Here is a 19907-nt window from a genome sequence, read left to right as displayed (position 1 = left end):
TTAAAAATATAAAAGGGTACCAATAATATGAGAAAAGTAAAAAATATTGACAAAAAAATATAACGAAAAAGATAAGGTATTTAAATAAGAAAGAGGGCTAAAATAGTCAAGTGAAAGATTAGCCACGAAGCATGAGTACATATTTTTATACAATAGTATGATATATATAAATTTCACTTCCCTTTCCTTTAACTCCCAGTGTTTTAGTCCTCATTTTAAAGACCGTCTAATGGGGAGGTTGGATTATGTTCTTGTACGAAAACATTCACGTACGCCTCCTTGGCTGCCGCTTGGACTCCACTCCTAATTTGTCTCTACAGCACAAGTTGTTGGATTGAGTGGAGTCCAAGCGGCGACCAAAGAGGCCTACGTGAATGTTCTCGTACGAGAACGTGATCCGGCATCCCAATGAGTGGCCAGGACCCCTCCAACCAATCATCCGGATAATAAAGTGGTCACACCCATGTAATTTACCAAAAAAATATAAATGTTGCTATGCCCAAGCCAGTGGTGCTACGCTACCTAAAGTAGTGCAAAAGGATAGGTAGAGAGACTACTAAAGAACATAGAGAAAAGACAGTATCTAGCCTCACCCATATCTAACCAATCAAAATCCGCCTCATTATCCCTTATGCCTGACCCCTTGGATTCCCGTCTTCACTCATTCCTTATCTCCCTCCCATCCCCGCATCACAACACACGCTCTCTCTCTCTCTCTCTCTCTCTATGGCCACCAATTCTCTTCCGTCCCTCCACCGCTACCCTCTCAGCAGGCGCCAGAACTCAGACAGCCTTCCTTCCACCCTACCCTCTTCTCTCTTCCTCAAAGCCACCACAACCACCACCTCTTCAACCTCTTTCTCCCATAAACTCTGCTCTACCCACTTCACTATCTTCTCCACAACTTCCACCACCAGTACTACCACCGCAACCTCACAAACACTCTCCTTTGACACCCTCCAACAACACCTATCATCCAATGACTACCGGCAAGCCGATGAAGAAACTCGCCGTCTCCTTATTGTCCTCGCAGGTGAAGCAGCTCAGGAGCGTGGCTATGTCTTCTTCTCAGAAGTCCAATTCATCTCGGAATCCAACCTCCAGACCATAGACAATCTCTGGCGGCAGTACAGCAATAATAAATTCGGTTACAGTGTTCAGAAGAGAATATGGGAGAAGGTTAATAGGGACTTCACCAAATTTTTCTTGAAGGTTGGCTGGATGAAGAAGCTTGACACTGAAGTTGAGCAGTACAATTACAGGGCATTTCCAAGTGAGTTCATTTGGGAACTGAAAGATGACACACCTGAGGGCCACCTCCCTTTGACAAATGCTCTTAGAGGGACTCAACTCCTCAACAGGATTCTAAGCCACCCTGCTTTTCAGTCCATGGAAGAGGAAGAAGAGAATGATGGGACACAAGACAAGGGAGCTGATGAGATGAAGCAAAGGCCAAAACCTGGGGATAAGAGAGTATCCAAACCAGACTATAGCTTCTGAATTTGCTTTTCTCCAATATCTGTTTTGAGTTTCTATGTTTAATTTTTCTGTCATTTTTAATCCCATTGGGCATTGCAGTTGAGTTTTTGCTTTCTCAGTGATCTGAAAGCTTGTGCCCAATGGCAGAATTAGCAAATATAATTTTAATCCCCCTGAAAACAGGGCATTGCGTTTGGGTGTAGATAAAGCACACGGGAAGCGTTCTTTCGTCCTTTTAATTCATTGTAATTACAAATCTAAGACTGGTGAAGGGGGGGGCTAGGGTATGGGCTAAGCTAAGTATATTTGAATTCTTTATGCTATTGATGCAGTCGTTTGGAGTATATTTCTGGTTTATACTGTAATATCATATAAATCATTTAGCCATAGCAAAGCAAACAAATATATATAATTTTTTTTCGTAGTCCTTTGTTCTTCATTGAAGCCTAAGTTTGGATTAAGGGTCCTTCCTCTTCCTCACACATGCATCTGCATTCGTCTTCAATTGTTCATTTTAGAAACAAGGAACAAGCTTCATTGAGAATTAAGACACAAAGGGAGAAAGAACTTTTAAATATCCTCTCCAAAGTACCTCAAGAATTGTGTATCAGTTTCTTCATTTTACCAGAGTTTCCAGTTGGTCATAAAGCAATGGGTTGCTTCAAGAAGTTAACTTACATATTCCGGCATGAATATTACAATATATGGAAATTCGACTCCTAACTAAACTTTCGAATACTGATACAATAATAATCTTAATTAAAATCCATATAAAGTACAGAGACCATTGCCATGCTCCGACTACCTGCAGACATAGAATACAGAGTCAGAAATCACAGCTACGTGCTCAGTTCAATTCTAGAATTAAATGATATCAGTCAGCTTTTGTTTTAATTTAAAACATAGTACCATCGCCAAGATAAGTTGGTGGAAGACGTATTGTCATCCATTCGATTAATAAAATGGCCTTAATTTAGATAAGGTCCATGACTGTTCTTTTGGTAAATAAGGCCCACAACTTCACTACGGTTCAAATTCCAGCTATCTAAATAGATGGTGATGATCACCTAATTGATTTTAAAACATTGTCCACAAGTTACTTAAATGGTGAATGCAGAAAGAGGCAGAGATGCATAAACGCAAGGTGGGTGGTATGAACATAAAGATAATATTTTCAAATAATTTCTCAATTGGAGGACTCTCATCCAATCAGGGAGGGGTATATGAAATTCTTGTGAGATTTACAATTACAGCCAGAAGATGAATTAAAATGTCCAGAAAAGCATTTGCTGAACTTATTTTTTTTAGATTGTTAACTCAATCAGCAGCAGGTGTCCACAAGTGATCTTGCCATACGGGCATCTCAAAGCAGAAGCACGAAAACCAAATGAAGTTGCTACTGACGGCTCGCAGTCGCATGGTTAAGGAAGACAAATGATTTTATGCAATGGGTTGAAATGATATCATGCAGCACACCATGGACATGTGAATTCATTTGAGAGAGAAGAGACGGGAAGAACGGTTTGGAGGAAATCATAGGCAACAGAGAGAAATAACAGTGTGAAACAGCATAAAGAAAAATGCAATTGAAAATCTGAAAGAAATCAGAGATGGTTCGACTTAAGGGATGGACTTTGTGGAGCCAGCAGGAGCTTCAAGGTCTGAAAAAAAGAGGGGAAGATCACAGGTAAGTTGTATTGTCAGCTTTGACAAGTAAATACTAACTCGTATGGGTGCCATGGGTGGATACAGACCAGTGTCAAACACAACAACCTCCTGAAATATAGATGTGGATACATTGATGATAAAAAATAATAAATAAATTAATGAACACGGTTGCGGACTGTATTGCTAAGAAATTTGAGTCTTCTAGATTTTCAGATTCTTGGATTACTAATCCTCCATATGTAAATTCTGATATTATTTGGGAGGCTCAAGATCGTTCGTGTTTCAGATTAATGAAATGATGGGGGTATAGTTTTCTGTTTTTTGGCTTATGAGCTTTCTGATGGCCAACCCAAAGGAAGGCCTCTTAAGTCAAAAAAAATTTTGAGTCTGCCCCTCTGCTGATGGCCATGCAGAAGGTCTTAAGGCTTAGGCTTCCCTTTACTCATCTATTGTTTAGTCTGGGTATGCCTGGACTCTAATCCTGTATATCTTTTTATTTTTAATATACTTTGCTGACATTTTAGCAATAAATTAATTAATTAATTAATGCATTTTATAAGTGTGCATCTTACAGGATGTATGAGCCTTGGTAATTTTATACAATTTTAATGTAACCAAAACAAAGGGTAATATTTTGACACTAGGAACATAAATGTAAACGTACATCTGTAGGGTACAGAATTAAAATGCATTTATATGTCACCATGGCTAGGGGCATTGAAAATTGCTACCAGTAGCCACGTGGCAGAAATGGACGAGTTCATGTTATAGAAGAAACAAGCAGGCAGAGCACCTCAAAAATGAGCTCAAGGTAACAATAGTTACCAAAACGCTATTATGAGATTCAATCATAGTGAAATGGCATTCTTCTAATGTTATAAAATTTTTTAACTAAATTTACCACTTCCCTTGCTTGTTTCAGGCTGAAATTCAAACAGCAACGATGCAATCCCGGGTTCTGAAACCCTCAAATTAGATCTCTATGGACCCACAACAATAATAGATGAGTTTAAGAATCATGTGACAATTCTGTAAATATATAGAAGTTTTCAAAGGAGTGGCACTATCGTAATTTTTATGAACTTCAACTTAGAAGCAGCAAAGTAAAAGGAGTGTATAACTTATGGCCAAAGGGTAAACTAGGTATAAAAGTTAAAATAAGGACCAAAATAGAAAAGGTGGAGAGCAGAACTGGAAAGAAGGAATTAAAGATTAATTAACCTACCTAGTCATCTTCTTCCTGGTATTGTGCAGAACCAGCAGAGAAAGGATTCACTTGCAATGCCTACAGTCCTTCAAAAGAACTTCGATTCTCTTGGAAATTTAAGAGTGAGTTCACAACTCTTTGCCGTATTGATTCCGAACATCAGTAGACCCAAAGACCAAGTAACCTTTAGATCATAAATTCCTAAAATAATCTCAAGCGGTAACACAAAAGGACAGCAGTAGTCCAGATTTTGTTTGCACATCATCTTTAAGATTTACATCAAAATTGCGGATGGTGAATCATTTCCAGCAGAGGCCGATTAAGCCCAGAATCTTAAGCCCAACAGATTGCAGATGAGGAATCGAAGAATTCTCTCTAGGAATAGAAAGGAGTCCGGTCTGAATCAAAGATAAAACAAAATATATAGTCTGTAACGAGAGAGAGAGAGAGAGAGAGGATCAGAGGGAATAAAGAGACATGCAGCTCTTGGCAGCCAACTGTACCAATCTGAAACTTTTCATTCAACTTCAAAATCCAACCCAAAATCATTGGGTACAGCCAAGTATATAAAGGGGAAACAACTCCTAATCCTAATCCTATCTTGAAACTGAAATCTAAAGACAAATAAAGATGGACACAAACTCTCCTTGCTATTAACAAACTTAAGATATAAAGAAAAAAAATATTACATATCGTAAAGAGAGAGAGACAGAGACCTGCGATTGTGGAGCAAAGGGAGTCCGAATCAATTAGATTGGGGCTGCCCTCCTTCATTCATCAAATAAAACATGTCCTAATAGGAATAGGAAAGAACAAAGTAGGAACTAGACTAGAATACCCCAAGGGAGGAGTCTCACGACTTGAGCTAGACTCCTACTCACAATAGATTTCTAACACTCCTCCCTCAAGCTGGAGCATATATATAGCAACAGAAATCTCTAGCTAGGACCAACAAGAACTCCAACGAGCACAGAGAGAACTCCAATAAACAACAACAACAACAACAACAACAACAACAAACTAAGCCTTTATCAAAACTTAATGGGGTCGGCTACATGGATCCCACAAAACAAAGTAGGAAAAACTGTGGTATAAATAGAGAAAGGGGGGATGAAGAGACACATAACTGAGAGGGGAGGAGAAATGAAAGGAGAAGTGAAAATGAAAATTTATGGAAAGGACAAATGAAAGAGGCACAACGCAGCAAGTCAAGAGACTATCTTTTAAATGTGATCGGTAACCTGGATCCTAGCTCTCCAATAGGCTCTATGAGGTCATACTTGGTGTAAGACCCAAACTATGCATGTCATTTCTCACAACTTCTCCAAAGGTCATTTTAGATAGGCTTGCCCCTAGTTCTTTTCGCTCCATCAATCGACATCATATCACTACTTACTGGGGCATCCCTAGGCCTTCCTTGAACATGACCATACCATCTCAAATGACTTTCTCAAAGCTTGTGATTGATAGGGGCAAACTCTAGATCAGCTCTAATACGTTCATTTCTTATTTTATCCTTTCTAGTTTTTCCACACATCCATCTTAACATCCTCATCTCTACTCCACAAAGCTTTGCAATATGACACTTCTTGACTGCCCAACATTCTGCTCCATACATCATACCTGGTCGAACAACAGTCTTATAAAACTTTCCTTTGAGCTTTAAAGAGATACGTCGGTCACACAGTACTCCAGTTGCACCTCTTCACTTCATCCATCCCATTTTAATTATCTGTAAAACATCATCCTCTATGTCCTCGTCTTTATTTATAATTGATCCCAAATACCTAAGGGAGTTAATTTGCAATATATCTCTTTACTCAATTCTCACCATATCATTATCCATCATTGTGTTACTAAAATTACACATCATATACTCCATCTTTATCTACTAATCTTAAAGCCTCTTGCTTCCAATAGTGATCTCCATAGTTCTATCTTATTGTTAATTCCTGATCTTGCCTCATCCACCAAGACAGAGAGAACTCCAATCAACCATTATAAAGTCATCAGCAACTCCAAAAGCAATGAAAGACCTTCCAAAGAAAGAACTCCAATACCAATGAAAGCCCTTCCCAAAGAAGACACTTCAACAAAATTGAAGCTCTTAATAGCTACAACAAAAGCACTCACGAGCCTCAAATAGATGTCTCGAGGAAAATTCCATAGATAAATAGGCAGCATCAGATTGTTGGGGACCAAACAACATCAGGTTGTTGAATATACCAAATAGCATCAGGTTGCTAAATATATCATTTTCAAAAGATAAAATAGTTGCTGAGGACAGACACGAGCAGATACATCTTTAAACAAAATAATATTGAGCAAACATAATCTTAAGCAGGAAATAAATCTAATGAAGCAGATATTAATTGAATTTCCCCTCACGTGTAGCAGTACACAAGGACATAATTTTCAACAACCGCCATCACAAAGAATCCCATAAACAAGAGCACCTCAAAAAACAAATAATTTCCAATCTCCCCCTGATAGTAGCAAATATATGTCCAATGGTAATTTTTTAATTACTTCATGTAATCCCCAATTGATGCAGATCCCCAGGTCAAAATACTCAATTGGGTTCGGTATGGACCCACTCCAAAGTTAATGGCAATTTTGTAATTAATCCATCAATCTCGGAAAGGAAATAGCATTCTTGTAATTAATCACAAGTTCCAAAGTGGGATGGCAATTTAGTAATAAAAGGAAACTTCAATTAAAATCAAAATCCAAGGCCAAAGGGTAAACTAGGAAGTGACCAAAATAATGGAAACTAGTAATGAAGAGGAGAAAGGAGAGGCAATAATATGGAAACTTCAATTTAAGAGAAAGAAGCAAAGGAATGTGGTGTACATGTAGTACACTACCAAGGGTAATCCTGGAATGGAAAAACACCCAATGGCAGGGTATAATAAGATAGGAAAATGAAATGAGGGGTAATAATTATCTCAATAAAAATTAAGGTTTAAAAAATTAACGAGATAAAACATGCCATCGTCTTCTACCCCCATATGCAAACCAACTAACTGCACAACCTTGCGAGAAAAGAGAAGAACCTTTCTCATGAAAAACCAGCTACAGGAAACCATTGACTACTTCAACCTCGCATCTGATAAAGCTCAAGGCGAAACCCAGAAATTAGCTATAGCATCTTCGAACCCAAAAACCAACGGCAAAAAGAAGGTTGCATCTTCAAGCTTATAACCAAGAAATCAGGGAAGGAACAAGGAGGGAATCGACAAACCTATACTTTTTTTTTTTTTTTTTGCTACCGACAAGTATCCAAGCCTTCGGCTTGACTAGTCCCACGGGTCCATACTGACCCCACAACCTCATGAAACGGGTCATACAGGGGTTGAATGAGAACTATTCAACTTTCACCAAAAGCAGTGAAGAGCACTAAACACCCCCGTGTAGTGGCCCCAAGGAGGTAAGAGTAGTCGAATTCAAAACCACAAGCTTCTTGAGGCGAAGGTCCCTTGTCAACTTGGGTACCCCCTTGGGGTCACAAACCCATACATCTTTATCCTTCAAAAACTCAACCAACACCCGAACGGCTCGAACAGAAAGGGATAGCAGATCAGCAGGATTAGATTTAGACACCAGCAGTGGCCCCTTTTTTCCAACCAAGCAAATCACAACCACTAACTCAAAACCAGCAATCACAACATCAATCAGCAATGATAGCAGCAATGGGATAATAGTAGAAAACCTTAAGGTGGTAACAGAACCTCTTGTTCTTCGATTCTTTAATACAGCAGTAGAAAAAGACCAGCAATAGCAGTAGTAGGAAGCACAACATATACGAACCAGAGCAGCAGGAACCGATTCAGGTATGATTTGTATCAAACCTTTATTGAAACCCTAGTTCTTATTTCCCTAAGAACTAGAGCTTCACCAGTAGCATAAAACCTTTGAGCAACTCTTAAACCAGCAACTTGTTAAGGCTCTGATACCACGTAAAGAGAAGAGAAAAGAAGAGAGAGAGAGAGAGACATGCGATTGTGGAGCAAATGGAGTCCCAATCGATTAGATTGAGGCAGCCATCCTTCATTCATTAAATAGAATAACTATTACATGTCCTACTAGGAATAGAAAAGAAAAAAATACGAAACTAGACTAATTACTAACTTCTAGTTGTATTCTAGTCCTATTAGGACTAGAATACCCCAAGGGAGGAGTCTCGCGTAAGACATCTCGCGTCTTATGCTAGACAACTCCTACTCACGATAGACTTCTAACACATATACCTCTGATTATTACCCTTACACCTAACTGCATCAACTCTACCAGTCGTAAAAGAACTCGACTCCATCAAGCTAGGTCGCAAACCCAAGATACCTTTGTGATTATATTAACGCTGGCGTGGCATGTATGATGCAGTTAGACATATGACTAATTGGGGATTTATGTAATTTTCATTTTATTTTATTTGTCTTTAATTTTTTAGAGTTGTTTATAGTAAGTAGAGTTTGAGTCCATCTTTATTTCATGTTATAGAGTTGAGAGTTTATATATGATTTCAGTTTCAGATTAGGAATATGATTTGATTTGCTTAATTCTATATTAAGCAGCTTGTATTCAACGATTTAGATTGGATTTTGGAAATTGAATGAAATTGGGTTTACCTGCTGATTGCCGGATGTGCTTAGTAGTTTCTCTTCCTTTTCATCGTTTCAGACCAGGTTTCCTCCTCGTCCCAGCTTTGATCTCCTCCATTCAATCTCTGCCATTCCTCTTTCTTCTGCTTCTCTTATTATTCTTTTGATGTCTTGCTATTGACATTCGGACTCTGTTCTGGGTGGATTTAAGAGAAACCTTTGTTGAATCAACATTCTCAATTGATTGACACTGAGATTTCGGTCGAAGGTAGCCTACCCTTAGGCGATTTAAACCCTTGAACCCCAAGTCCTAACACCCTTCCTATGGCGAAATCTATCTCTGAAACTAGGACTGGACCTGCAACTATTGCCTGGTAAGGTTTGTAGAGTTTGATTTGCTGACCCGGACATCTGTGTTGGCTGTTCACTTTGGGTAGTCCACAGGTTTTCAAGATTCTGAACCTGTTCTGAAGTTCCAGCTTGATCAGGTATCTCGTGAGAGAGATTTCTTCTTCGAAGTTGAATACTTCTACCACTGGGTCAGATCTTATTGTGTAAGGAAGAAGCTAAGTCATCATTATTGCATTTAAGCCCTTATCTCCCATATTAGCTACAGCCCCGCTGATCCATAAATTCTAAGTCTATGTTACCCCTTCTCTAAGTCTATCCAGAATTATCCTCTCCTTTTAAAATTAATTCTTCATTTGTCCTCTATTAGATTTATTTAATTTTGAATCCTTTGGTTGTGACTCATTGCACAAGAACGATAGATAGCCATAAACGTATTGACCAACATTATCCAATGCACAATTGGTTTGTTTGTGGTGATGGGATTTATGCTGGTGCATTAAACCTCTATCCACTGATACCTTTGGCTCGAGTGTGGGTTGCTTATCTAGTTTTCAAAGCGGAGTTGTGTGTTCGAGTTGTTACTTTTGTGCTGAGCGGGGCTGTCAAGAATTTGTTATCTCATTCCTCCTTTCATAAAAGTAAGTTGGGTGATGGATTGTCTTGGTTGAGGATGTAATGCATGTAGGACGCTTTGGTTTGACTGATCTAATTAGTTTGTCTTGGTATGTCAGGTAGACAGCCGGTACCTTACTATAGTTTGTCGTTACACTTCTATGGCTGATTTGTAGTGGTGTGCCAGGCTGACAGGTGGCACTTATTCTAATTAGCCATAACCCGTCAATCTTTTTGCATGGATCCTCGCGCTTGTCCTTGCTTAGAATCTCCATGTAGTCAACCCCATTAAATTGGGATAAGGTTTTGGATGTTGTTGTTGTTGCTGTAGGTTTATTTAATTTTGAGGATCTAGATTGTTCTAGAATCACAATATTGGCACTCCATTATGAATTTCTATTCATTTACAATTCTGCCATTGTCCTTGTAACACTCAAAATATTTACTATTTTTCCACTATGCTTTTGATTTGAGCCTTGTTATTATTCGGTTGAGTCCATATATGATCTGAGTCTGGTTTTGGAACCCCGGATCCCCATGTATCTCGAAGTAGATGATCAGAATGTAAGTCCAAGAGCAGGGAGAGTAAATGACATATTATTGGAGGAGATTGCAGGTGACGAGGCATATCTAATAACGCGTGTGGTGTTATCAAGTACATTCGTCTTCCCTGCTTTACCTTAATGGTATTTCGTGCACTATCGTAGAGAATACCAGCATGTCAAGGTTGCCCTAAAAAGAATATCGTAATTCACCAATGGGGTGACTAAGCAAAGGAACATGGTACAGTACTAGCCCAAACTATAAATGAACTCGAGCTACTACAGTGGCCTCTTCTCTATCTGTTGGTTCAATCCCTATTTCTTCCAAGTTGGCTAGTTTAATATATCTTCGCCCGTTTTGGGTCAACAATTCTATTGTGTAAAGTCTTTTGTTCGCTAGTCTTCACGGGTCCAAAACATTGCACATGAATCTTCTTAAAGAGTTTTTTCTGTGGAAGGTTGTGTACTTGAACAAAATCAATAGAGATAAAATTGGCTATTGCCCTGGTATCAACGATTGTGTGAACATTTGTAGAATCAGCACCGTGCAAGAGAGTATTCTTCTGTTTAAAGAGGGGAGCTTTATGAACTTGTTTGTTTGAAGTGATGTAAGACTAATAGAGTAAGCTTCAACCCAAGGATTAAAGTATCGGTATCGGTCGCTGTATCGGTTGGTCAAAATTAAGATACGTATCGGAGGGTATCGTATCGTATCGGAGATACGCTAAGATACGCTAAAGATACGCATATAAATGGATAGGGAACACATTTTTATACACTTTTGCATAAAAAAACAGTTAAAAAAAGTTATATATAACATGTAGAATGCATAAATACTTAAGTGGAGGGTATCGTATTGATAGACAAATATATTGAGTTGAAAATGTTCAAAATGATGAGGGTATGGTATTGATAGACAAATATATTTTTTTGAGAAAAATCAAAATTTTCCATGGAAGTTGTAGAACACTTGTTTTTACATAACATATAAAAAATCTAAACATTTTTAATCATTGAACATGAGTAGATCTAAGAAATTTGAAATAAATTGAAACCCTCATTTTCTCTTGAAAAAAGTTTGTAAATCCTTATAAATCCAATGATTTCATGTAATAATGATGCACAAAATGTGATTCTAAGTATGACGAACTAGGGGTGTCAATTCGTGGCCCGAACTGACTAAACCGATCGGGACCGACCGTTTATAGATCGGTCCAGCCCGGACCGTTTATTAAACGTGTCGGGCTTGAGCCCGGCCCGTTTATAAACGGTCGGTCTTGGTTTTGCTACTTGGACCATCGGGCGCCCGACCGAGACCGACCGTTTAACACCCGATCGAGACCGGCCTATTTTGCACTGGCCTAGCCCGACCCTTTAATGATTGTAGAATACCTATTTTACCCCCCAAATTAGAAAGTAAAAACTAAAAAGTAAAAACATGTTCATATTTTAAATAATGGTTATATTTGGTATCATTTATTAATTTATTGTCATTTTTTTGGGTTTGCATGAGTGGGCCGGAATATAAGAGCACATTTTAAAGAGGGTCCGTTTAAAAACCGGTTAAAGCCCGTTTAACATTAAACATGTCCGTAGCCCAATTAAAGCCCGACTAAAGCCCGATTAAGGTGGCCCGATTATAGCCCGAGGCCGACCGACCGAATATAAAGTGTACCATGCCCTCAATAACTAAGCCCGATTAGTTAAATGGGCGGACACGGTGTAGCCTTTGAAAGTCTTTAAGCTCGATTAAGCCCGATTGAAACCGAACCGACCCGACCGGTTGACACCCCTATGATGAACCTTAGATTTGTAAAAAAACTTGAAAATCTAAGGTTAAAGTTGAAAAAAGTGAGTAAAGATTCAAGAACTTACTATTCAAATTTTTCAACTTTCAAGTTCAAGGTTCTTCTTGGACTATGTTTTTCTCCTTCTTTGAACCATTCACTTCGACAATGTTTCTTTCAATCTACCATTTGAGTCTCCAAAAAGGTGTGTGAATCAAAGGGGAAGAAAGAAGAGAAATATAGAAAACTATTGGTGAGAGTTTGAAGTGTTTGTTCAAACAATAAAAGGCACATTCACGGGAATTTTCATATTTTCAGTCGATACGTACCGATACGGTACCGATACAGTACGATACGGCTCGATACTTCACGATACGGTCGATACATACCGATACGGTACCGATACGTACCGATACTCTCGGGAATTTCCAGATTTTCAAAAGTTCGTATCATAGAGTATCATACGTATCGGTACCGATACGGTACGGTACGGTACGATACAGCGATACAGCGATACGTACAAGGGGGCCCAAATCCCCCGTAGCGTATCGGTATGTATCGTGCCGATGCCTACCGATACGGATACGTATCGGCCGATACGGCACGATACGCACCGATACTTAAAACCATGCTTCAACCTCATCATCATCAAAATCATCATCGGGGTCAACATCTTACTCAAGAGGAAGAGAATCATTAATTTCCATATCCACTTTGTTCATTTTGGCCAACAACTGCTCCAACTCAACTATATTCAAGGGATAGGTATGTTTAGGACACTTTACTGGCGAAGTGACCTTTCTCGCCACAATTATGCATACAAAGCTCTTCAACCATTCATTGCCTCTGATACTTCTAGCTTCCCTTCTTCCACCCTATGGGATCCAGAATTATTTTTCTACAATAAGTTACAAATTGAAGGAGTTTTGAGAACATTCTTCAATTTGTACTTCTCTTTAGTTGTCTTGGCATAAGCAGATGCCACATCTATAGACCTGAAATTACTGTTGGCCAACTCTAGTCGAATCTCTACAGTCTACACTTAGTCCACTGATAAAATCTCAGAACCTGTTGTTTGTCTGTCACTTGAAGTTGGCACCTTAAAGATAATTTGTGGAACTCTATTGTGTAGGTATCCACATCCTTGTTACCTTACTGAAAATTTAGCAATTTGTGATAACTTTCTCATAATAAGAAGGGACGAACTTCCTATTCAAAATCTACTTCAAGACCTCCTAATAAGTAATATGTCCAATTCATCTAATAAGCCTCAAATGTAGTACATCATCCAACCATGAACATACATAGTCAATGATCTTGGTGAGGATGAGTTCACACTTTTTCATCCAAAAAGGATTTATAAGCGAAAACCATTTCAACCTTGATAATCCGATCAAGCAATTCCTCTGGTCCCTTTTCACCACTGAACTCTGGAACCTCAACCTTGATGCAATAGTCCCTGTTGGAAAATTGTCGTGCGACAACCTCGGGTATAATTGGATCATGGGGATGCCTTTGAGGTGTATCTTCGATCCATAAAGTTTGAAATTGAGACGTTGACGTAAACGGTCCTACTATATCTCGCTTTTCAGCCCTCTTTATAAAATTAAGAATCTCAATGAGAACGCCTTGAGTTCTTCCATCAACTTGTCAAGCTTGTCATCATTCCTCTTAAGCCTAGTCTCAGTCTTTTGCTGATTCTCAGCCAATTCCTGTTGACACTCAGCTAGTTCCCGATATAACTTATGCGACTCAAGATTTGTGATGTGACCTGTCATAGTTAGCAACTGCCAGAAATTTTGGCTCCGATACCAATTGGTGCAATCCTGGTTTCCGAAACCCTCAAATTAGATCTCTACAAGTTTACAAGAATAGTATATAACTCAACTTTAAGAATCAAGTGGCAATTCTATAAATATATGAGAGTTTTTAAAGGAGCGGCAGTATTATAATTTCTAAGAACTTCAACTGATGCAAGACAGGTTTGGAAAACCTAGAACAAGCCTTCCTTCGCTGTACCGCCGCCTCTTTGTTGTTAATTGATGAATCTCTATTTTGTTTTGAGGCTATAACTTAAGATGAAAGTGCAGAAATGGAAGATGGAGGTAGCATAAGAGGGAAGAGTTAGGGAAGAGAGAGGGGGCTTGGCTTGACACCATCTTGGATTCACCCCAATAATTGCAAGAATCAATTATTTGCTGGAAAAAAAAAAAGGTAAAATTCACAAGTTCCAATATCTTTCATTCATTCATTGTCTTCTCGTCATGAGTACAAAGGGCCTTATAACATTAGAAAAAAAAAAAAACAGTTATTTCCTAAAATAACTACCCACATAAATACATATTAAAACTCTAAATAGTTAGTGGGGATATGGAGACTAGTAGAAAAGAAATAGGGTAGACGAAGTCGGTAGTAGCATAAGAGGGAAGAGTTAGGGAAGGGAGAGGGGGCTTGGCTTCACACCATCTTGGACTCACTCTAAGAATTGCAGGACTCACTCCTGCTGCAGGGGCAAAAATCACTTGTAATGCATAGAAATAATGATGGTCATGAGGTCATCTAGCCATAACGAAGTGATATGCGATTGCATATGTTTGTCTCTTATGATAAGTCCTAAATCTTGGAACGATGTTGATGGAGTGGCCTTAGCAAAGAAGGGAAGAACTAGAATAGAAGGGGAGGAAAGGGATCACACAATCAGATGTTGCATAAATCCAACCAGGGAGGGAGATAATCACATAAAGAAAGGGGAAAGGGGAATCACACACACAACCCTAAGGCTCTCAAACATTAACTCAATTCATCACTCTTCAAATCTGTGAAATTAGATTACATTAACTCCTCTATATAAAGATGGCAGACTAGCAGTCATAACCTAACTAGGAGTTAGACTCCAAGTAGGACTAGACATAACATAATAGGGGCTGGACTCCAAATAGGACTAGACTAGAATGTTAGGGACATGCCCACACTCCTATAGTTGGTTTTGATGATAACAAACATATGAAGGTATGTCACAATTTTCCTTTAAAAATTGTTTTGTAGAGACTTCATATCAAAGATCGAATTTGGTGAATGAAACGTAGAAATGAAGATTGAAGTCATCAAATGAAGAGTATCAACAAGTTGGCATCAATGCTTGAAGAAGATATCACAAGAATTTAAGCTTCAAAATGTCAAGACATGAAGCTTAAAGACATGGAATTGCAAACAAGAAGAAAAGAAGATAAAGTGCCAAAGAGTGAAAGGTTCAAGTGAAGAAGAAGACCACTATGATAGATTGGTCATTTTTAATGTAATTTGTAACTTCCACAAATATATATGCACTCACCACATGCATGTGCATTGCATCATACTAGAATGACCATAGAGTACACCTTGACCAAGTATGGAGAGTCTCTAAGTGGTAAGGAACATATTAGGAAAAATATGTTCTAGTGAAATTCTGTGAAAACCACATTAACCTGACTTAAGGGTATTTTGGATAATCTTAGAGTCGGTATCAGGAGATGAAACCTTCATAGAAGTTGTAGAAAATCGAGTCACGATTTCAACGCAACTGATTTTAGGTCATTCCGAGATCAGATCAAAAAGTTATGATCAAAACACTAACAACTGGTCAGTATGACAGCATTCTGTCAAAACAGTCTGTCATGTTGGTGGTCGACCGGCTGAAAGCCCCAGTCGACAGGAGCTGTCCGAGACCATAGACGGTCGACCGGTGACTGCCTGGAAGTGCCCCAACGGCTATATTTTGCCTCAACGGCTCTTGGCGGTCGACCGGCTACCAATGGCGGTCGACCGGTGGACCCAGAATATGACCGTTTGAGTGAGATTTACTACCTAAAATGCTCTCCTAAGCTCATCTATAAATACCTCTAATACTACTCATTAATTAACAATAAATCCCAACTTTAGAGAAGCATTATTTGAGCATTAGAAGTGAGAATTGGTCTACACCATCTCTTGAGTTCAAGTTCTTCATTTTATATTCAGGAGGAACTCAAGACCATCTACAAGTCTTCATCTACATCTTGGCATTTACATTACAAGCATAAAAAAGACTTCAAAAGGTGCATTCATTCTATCATTGCATATTTCATTTGCACCACATCGGAGGTAATCCTCTTTTATTCCACTTCTTTATTTTCTACTTTACATTAAGTCTAGACTGTACTTAGGCTTGTGTAAGGACTCTCTCATCCTTAAGAGATTGTAAGGATCCTCTTATCCTTAAAAGAGTGTGAGGTGCTTCTCTACCTTAAAGGAGATTGTAAGGTGCCTCTCTACCTGCAAAGGAGATTGTAAAGGCGTCTCTCTGCCTATAAAAGGGATTTGTAAGGATACTCTTATCCGTGAAAAAGATTGTAAAGGTTTTCTTCCCTACCTACCATATTGAAAGGGAGAACTAGTGGAATACCTTACAAGAGGATTCTTGTAGGGAGTGGACTAGACTCAGATTGAGTCGAACCACTATAAATCTTGTGTTGTGTGATTGTGCCTATTTTATTTATTCCGCATCGTTTTTAACTTACTGTCACATGAGGGACCTATTTACCGAAAAGAGTCTATTTCCACTAGTATAATAACCTATTCACCCCCCCTCTAGGTTATTTCATAGAACTCCAACATGGAGTAGGTAACTAACTAGTCATTCACCAATAGGGAAACCTAAACTAACTAAAAACGGAAATAACAAAGGAAATAGACTCAAAACAGGACTCTAACTAAGCTAATGAATTAAATCCCATTTTCCTACTTTTTACCCATATTTTAGGCCCATTAAAGTGGCCCATTACAAAGAAAATTCATAGGATCAAAGGCCCAGTAGCCGCCCAACACACACATAACCCAACCCAAGGCTTATTTGCAATAAAATAAGCTCATTAAGTGACTTATCTCCATCAGATGTCCTCATCATCAACTTAGAATAAGCAAATAATAGGAGTATGAGTAATGTATGGCCAAACAGTAAACTAGAAATAAAAGATAAAATAAGGACCAAAGAGTATAACAGAAATTGGGGAAGGCAGAACTGGAAAGAAGGAGTTCACTTGCAATGCGTAGAGTCCTGCAACCAGGGATTTGATTCTCTTGGAAAATTAAGAGTGAGTTCCTAACTCTTTTCTGTATCAATTCCAAACATCAGTAGTCCCAAAGACTAGGTAACCTTTGGATCATAAACCCCAATAATATCAACCAGTAACACAAAAGGACAGCAGTAGTCCAGATTTGGTTTGTACAACTTCTTTAATCAATCAGAAACTGGGAATGGTGTATCGTTTCCAGCAGAGGATGGTTATGCCCAGATTTTCAAGGCCAACAGATTGGAGAAGAGGAATCAAAGAACTCTTTCTGGGAATAGAACGGAATCTGGTCTGAATCAAAGAAAGAGGAAGATATATATAGTACCTAGAATGAGAGGAAGAGAAGATCAAAGGAAGGAAGGAAGAGATACACAGATCTTGGCAGCCAACGGTACCGATCTGAAACTTTTCATTCAACTTCAAAATCCAACCTCAATCGTTGGGTACAGTCATGTATATAAAGGGAAAACAACTCCTATCCTCATCCTATCTTGAAACTGAAACCAAAACTTGACTCTTAACTCTAAAACAGAAATAAAGATGAACTCAAACTCTACTTGCTATTAATAAACCTAAAAGATAAAGACATAAAAAAAAATTACATTCTAATTATTACCCCTACACCTAACTGCATCATGCAAGATGGGGGTGAGGGGTGGGGTCCATTACCATATGGATCCACTGAGAGCAATGGAATGTGGGCCCTTCCACCACAGACCACAGTTATGACAGATATAACTCCGGGGATTCCAGTTGAATTTCATGATGATTTACTGTAGAAGGGATGGTGTGGATGAAGGGGGGAGGTGGAATAAGAGGGGAAAGTGATAAAGTGTGCCATGTGTGTACAAAAGATTGTAAGTGCAAAGGATGTTCTACTGTAGCACTTGAATTGAGGGCTAGGCTGCTAGGCTGCTAGAGACATCTTCATCCAAATCTAGGAAAGTTGTATAACAATTAAAATGATTTCAACTTTCAAGTAAAAGGGCCATGGATGTTTTGAAACATATAGATACACCAACAAGGTCACCTGGTAGATTGAAATGCAAAGAGTTTGTAAGATAAAGCATATATACTACAGTAACTACACTCCATTACTAAAAGGGCCCACAAAATGACAGACCCATACTCATCAAGACTAAAAAATATACAATCTTTGCAAAGATTTAACTACAATACATCATATGATGCACAATATGTGGGCGAAAAAGAAAATTATTAAATGACAGAGTTGGGATTGAAACTATAATTATTTAGAAAGCTCAAACTTATTCAATGAAAATTTAGTTGTGAACCTTGGAAGAGAGACTTTCATCCACTTATATACTAAGGACGACAGGTGCACATCTCTTTTAGAATTTTGGTGCAAAATTAAGCCAGGCAAAAATTTATCAGAATCAGCAAAGCCAACAGATTACTCATTTCTCATCTGTCATGCTTCGCTTTTAAACCCAGAAAGGATTAGCATTCAATTTCCCTGAGGTCAAGAGTTTGCCAACTTCCAATTCAACAACTTCCAAGAAGTAAAGAAAAACATACTCACACCAAAGCAGGATACTATGCACAAGGACAAAGTCTCCTTGTATGCCGATGTGAACCATCACATGAAAGCATTGCTTGTGTTTGAGTATACAAGCATGCTCCTGGATTCTGAAAACCAAAGGCAAATAGAATTAGCTCAGATTCATGATATGTGAAACTGATGAATCTTTGATAAGATATCTCCATTAGCTTGTTATTCCTAACTATTTCTTCCAACTTCTTGATATTAAATCAGGTGGAGTAGCTTTGACAAATAGAATCTCTCGTTCTATCTATACCAGAATAGCTTTCTTGCTCTTAACGAAAGAGAACAGGAATACACATTCACTCTTCAAAGAGAAAAAATACATTACAATCCCATGATTTAATACCTGGCCATCTAACCAAGTAATGTAAAGCTTTCTAAAACGACAGTCATTTCTTCTGGGGAAAGCAAATCATTCCATTATACTGACTTTGCTCCAGTTGTTTGGGTCATTGGAAACACTTCACTATTATTTTTTTATTTTACCTTGATACATGTAACAAAACACTAAAAAAAATATACAGCAACACAACCCACCCTTTTTGCTGCCATTATGCTGTTACAAGTCATGTTCCTTCACAATGGTTTTCCTTCATTTTTGTTGGGTTAAACGTTTGCATGGTAGTTGCGAAATCTTTTGAGAATTGGAAGTCCTCATGGTGCCCTAAATTTCTTCTACAATATTATGAGATGAATTCTCTTCTATGGATTATGTTGGGAATCACACTATTAAAATGTATTCATAATAAAGTTTTACACAACACACACACACACACGAGAGAGAGAGAGAGAGAGAGTGTACCAGATGTCTAGGAGCATCATCAACAACTATTGCAGGCTGATCTGATCCAATGCTGGCCAAACATGCTCCTTTGCAGCTCATATATTTCTGCAGACTATTTGGAGAAGTATTAAGAGACAAATAATAACAAATATGTAAAATCACAAATACATACACAAAAATGTGTGTGCATGTGTGCACCCTGCACACACGTGTGAGTGCGCA

At 38.5% G+C, this 19907-nt stretch overlaps 2 protein-coding genes across 7 annotated transcripts in view; one reads left to right on the top strand and one right to left on the bottom strand.

Moving 5' to 3' along the window:
• Positions 1-535: 535 nt before the first annotated feature.
• On the top strand, positions 536-1687 carry LOC122080606 (tetrapyrrole-binding protein, chloroplastic). The gene has a single exon (XM_042647395.1). It carries the CDS (start codon positions 727-729, stop codon positions 1498-1500), a length of 774 nt encoding a protein of 257 aa, XP_042503329.1. The 5' UTR covers positions 536-726; the 3' UTR covers positions 1501-1687.
• Positions 1688-2036: 349 nt separating this feature from the next.
• The window catches only part of LOC122080604, a 53640-nt gene continuing 35769 nt past the window's right edge, over positions 2037-19907 (bottom strand). For 3 of the 6 annotated variants that reach the window (XM_042647394.1, XM_042647389.1, XM_042647393.1), the window contains 2 exons: positions 19704-19797; positions 2037-2284 (listed from right to left, as the gene is read on the bottom strand). In XM_042647394.1, the coding sequence (XP_042503328.1) occupies positions 2141-2284; positions 19704-19797 (238 nt within the window). In that variant the 3' untranslated portion in view covers positions 2037-2140. Of the gene's footprint in view, positions 2285-18873; positions 18985-19703; positions 19798-19907 lie in introns of all 6 variants that reach the window. The other 3 variants (XM_042647391.1, XM_042647392.1, XM_042647390.1) reach the window with 3 other exon arrangements.

The sequence above is a fragment of the Macadamia integrifolia genome, chromosome 6 (genome assembly GCF_013358625.1).
Source record: "Macadamia integrifolia cultivar HAES 741 chromosome 6, SCU_Mint_v3, whole genome shotgun sequence".
Classification (NCBI taxonomy): Eukaryota; Viridiplantae; Streptophyta; class Magnoliopsida; order Proteales; family Proteaceae; genus Macadamia; species Macadamia integrifolia.
Note: the sequence above shows the minus strand (reverse complement) of the source record. Positions and strands in the feature narration are given on the sequence as shown.